Raw genomic sequence first — 3586 nt, 5'->3', positions numbered from 1 at the left:
GAACACAGGAATTAGTTGTTCGCTATTAATTCAAAGTCCTTGAAGAGTATTTTGATTTTCCCCGTCCCTTAGGGGAATCAGCAGCTCTTTATAACTCGCTTTGCTCCCAAATAATTTTGAGCTTCATATCTGTGAGCTTTCAGCATCTGGAACTTGAGGAAGAAACGAAACGCAATTTTCACGACAAGCTCAGGAAATTCACGATGTTGGCACCTTGTCTTCCTTGTACATTGGGCAGTAAATACCTAGTGCAGGCAGCAAAGTTTGTGTTACCCCACCTTCCCCCTGGGCCTGAAAGATGGGAGCAATAGAACAGGAAAAAAGGCAAGGATGCTTAAAGCATCTACAAAAATCGCACGGTGACAATTCAGGCATTTTAACATGCCCAAAGTAGTTTTAAAAAAGAGATTTTAGCTTTGTTTTCAAGCATGAAGCCACTTTCAATTGCTATCCCTAGTATTTGGTACAAAAGGGGGTTTTATTGTTATTTTCCATCACACAGATAACACAGATGCTCTGGCGCTTTGCTCTGGGGGGCAGATCCTCAGCTGCATTAGAGCAGCACAATCCACCTTCGGGAAGGTTCCCCAAACATTTCCCCATCAGAAAGGAGCTCTGCTCAGGAAAGAGGCACAGATATCCACAACTCCCTGCCAGAGCAGAATGCAGCTCTGAGCATCCAAATAGTTCTGATCCTGCTGCCGTTTGCAAAGCTCTCAGGCTGGCACCCAGCACGAGGGCATCCTCCTGTCACCAACATGCCGTGGGGACAGGAACACACGGACATTTTCCAGCACAAGCACAGCCGGGCACCTCTAAGAGGTGGCAGGAGGCAGGCTGAGCACAGCTCCGCACAGGCTCCAGCAGTGCAAAGACCCTCCCCTCCCATTCTGCATCTTTCCTGATTTTTTTTTTTTTTTTTTAAATTTTACACTAGGGTCAGTTATTATGAAAAGAGCACAGAGGAAAAATGAGGAGTACCGTTCAGAGGAAGAAGAGGCATGACTCTTATCAGTTTAGGTGTTGGCAATCGCAGTGACCTCCCGTCTTTAACACAAACCCTTGGTGCGACTCATCCGGCATCACACCCGCTCCTTGCATTTCGTGCTTCTGCCCAGTTATCCTTGTCCATAGAGCCCAAGGAGCAGCTTCACCAGGTGCTGCCAGAGGAACTAAAGCTTTTCATTATTATTTAGTGTAGAAGCTCCCCTTTACAATGGAATTTACAGACAGGAACCAGGGATTTCACCAGCTCTCATTCAAAGCCTGAGATGCCCAACAATGTCCAAAGCTGACCCTTCCCCAGCCCAGCACCAAATCTGGATCAACACCAGACAGAGCTCCCCCAGTGACCCCCAAATCCACATCTGTGTGCCACACAGGGCTGCCTTCGGTCGCAGGAGCAGGAAAAACAAAATGCTTGCTCACCGTCACCCTCCCAGGCTACAGCAGGCACACCACAGCCGTCTGCACGGCATTTTGAGAACTGGGGCATCATCAACCTGCAGAAACCCTCGCAGAAATCTGTTCAGTCTAGTGTCATTGCCTCAAGGCAAAGGGAAGATGGAAATCCTCTGAACAAACAGCCCCATCTGGTTATCTTCTAATTTTTATATCAGGCTTTAATTATTAATTGATCTTAGCGCCCAGGGTTTGCTGTTCCTTCCCTGCAGTTAGCTGTGGGTTTAGTCCCCTTCCAATGAAGCCAAGGTAGCAGCTCTCATGCTGGTAACAACCTATTTTCCCCCAGATCATGGAACAGTTTGGGTTGGAAGGGACCTTTCAAGGTCATCTAGACCATCCCCCCTGCAATGAGCATCTCCAACCAGCCCAGGCTGCTCAGAGCCCCGTCCAACCTGACCTTGAACCCCTCTGGGGATGGGGCATCTCCCACCTCTCTCCACTGCCTCACCACGCTCAGTGTAAATTTCCCCTTTTTATCTAGTCTAAATCCTCTTTTAGTTTAAAAGATCTTCCTTTTCTGGCTGACACACCCGTAGAATCCCTTCTTTTTATTCTTTACTTCTCTTGCCAAGCTCAGCTCCAGCTGTGCCTTGGCCGGAATTCCTGACCCCATCCCCTGCACCCAGGCAGCATCCCAGTGCTCTTCCCGGGATACCTGCCCTTGCCCCGCTGCCTGCGCAGGGGATGGATGCATTAACCTGGCTAGCTGCTCTAACTCACTTTTTCATACTGGTTTTACATTACCCAGTATTTTTCCCAGTTTCATTAAATTATTTTCAGGTGATTCCTAAACCACTGTCACCAACTGAGTGACCACAGCAGCACGCAGCTTGAGTTTATCCAGCCAGCGGGGAGGGAGGCTTCACCACCCCACAGCATAAACACTCCATCATCCGCCAGCCCAATGGCTGGGTTTGGGTTTGTTCCCATCCTCTCCTCACCACCCCCTTCTGTTCAGTTTAAAAACCAGTGGATCAAAAAAACCCCAAAATAACCACACCACACTGAGGGATTTCCAAGCAGATACAGAGCACTCAGCTGGAAGGGATCAGCCCATTTGCCATTTCAGGCACCATCAAAACATTCCCCTAGTCAGGAATGTCACAGAGAGCAGTGTGACTTCAGCAGAGATCCTCCAAAACCAGCCTGAACAGGACAGCACCCCCACACTTTTAATCCCCTCAGGGGGAACTGGAAAGCCCAACTCCAGGCCTTTGGCACTCTTGACAAATGTTTCATTGCCCACCCCTCTTCAGTCCCACCATACCACAGCCTTTAAGGGGATGAAAAGCTCAGAAAACACCAGATGAAGCAGAGTGTGACTCAAACCGCATTAATTCACTTCCTTTACCCAGAGCAGGGGAGGAGGCTCAGGCTGCCCAGCCCAGCACCCGTGGGCTCCAGCCCAGCACCGGCCCTGCCCAAAGGCCACCCCTGGCTCAGGAGGCACAGCTCTGCCCCACAGACACGCTGTGACATCGTTTTCTACATCAGCAAGAGCTGAGTTCGCCAGTATCTAGCCCAGCCCAGTATTACCAGCAGCAATGCTTCAGCAGGCTGCTGGCTGCTCACCTACCAGTCAGTTTCAGCAGACCTGCAAGCTCAGGTGGATCCTACAAGCACCAGGATTCCTGCTCCCCCTGGAAAAGCTGAGGCCAGCCGGGCAGCCTCATTGGGGCCTGTTCCCACAATAGCACCCACTCTTGGGGAGGACCACCGCAAAGGAGTGCGAGCCTCACAGCTGTTAGAACCTTACAAAAGGCAAATACGCACACGCCGGTGTAGGGAGCTTGTTTATTGAGCAGTGCTGCGCTGAGGTGGTGCTGCCTTGGAAGACAGGCCAAGGGGAGCCCCAGGAGCCTCTGGCGACAGCCTCATCCTCCCGGCGCTCAGTCCAGCTGGAAGAGAGGGAGAAAGATGAGGAGAGTCAGGGGGGAGCAGCACGCCCGCCCCTCCCGCACAGCCCCAGTGCTCACCTTGATGAAGCCGATGTCCTTCGCATACTGGCGGAAGCACTGCCGGCACATGTTCAGGCCGTACTTGCGGATGAGGCCGTGGCGGTTGGAGCACACGCGGCTGCGAGGGAAGAAGAGACCGAGGCCCGTCAGGGCGGGGAAGGGCG

General features: G+C 51.6%; 1 protein-coding gene across 1 annotated transcript; it reads right to left on the bottom strand.

Annotated features, from left to right (window-relative positions):
• Window positions 1–3353: 3353 nt before the first annotated feature.
• RPS29 (ribosomal protein S29) lies at window positions 3354–3540 on the bottom strand (the record flags this gene model as incomplete). Its single annotated transcript, XM_010079916.1, has 2 exons — window positions 3354–3362; window positions 3441–3540. Coding segments are annotated over 2 exons (109 nt in total), but the record flags the coding sequence as incomplete, so codon positions are not given.
• Window positions 3541–3586: the final 46 nt, after the last annotated feature.

Source organism: Pterocles gutturalis, unplaced genomic scaffold (genome assembly GCF_000699245.1).
Source record: "Pterocles gutturalis isolate BGI_N339 unplaced genomic scaffold, ASM69924v1 scaffold35529, whole genome shotgun sequence".
NCBI lineage: Eukaryota > Metazoa > Chordata > Aves > Pterocliformes > Pteroclidae > Pterocles > Pterocles gutturalis.
The sequence above is the reverse complement of the archived record's forward strand: the minus strand, read 5'-3'. Positions and strand labels throughout refer to the sequence as shown.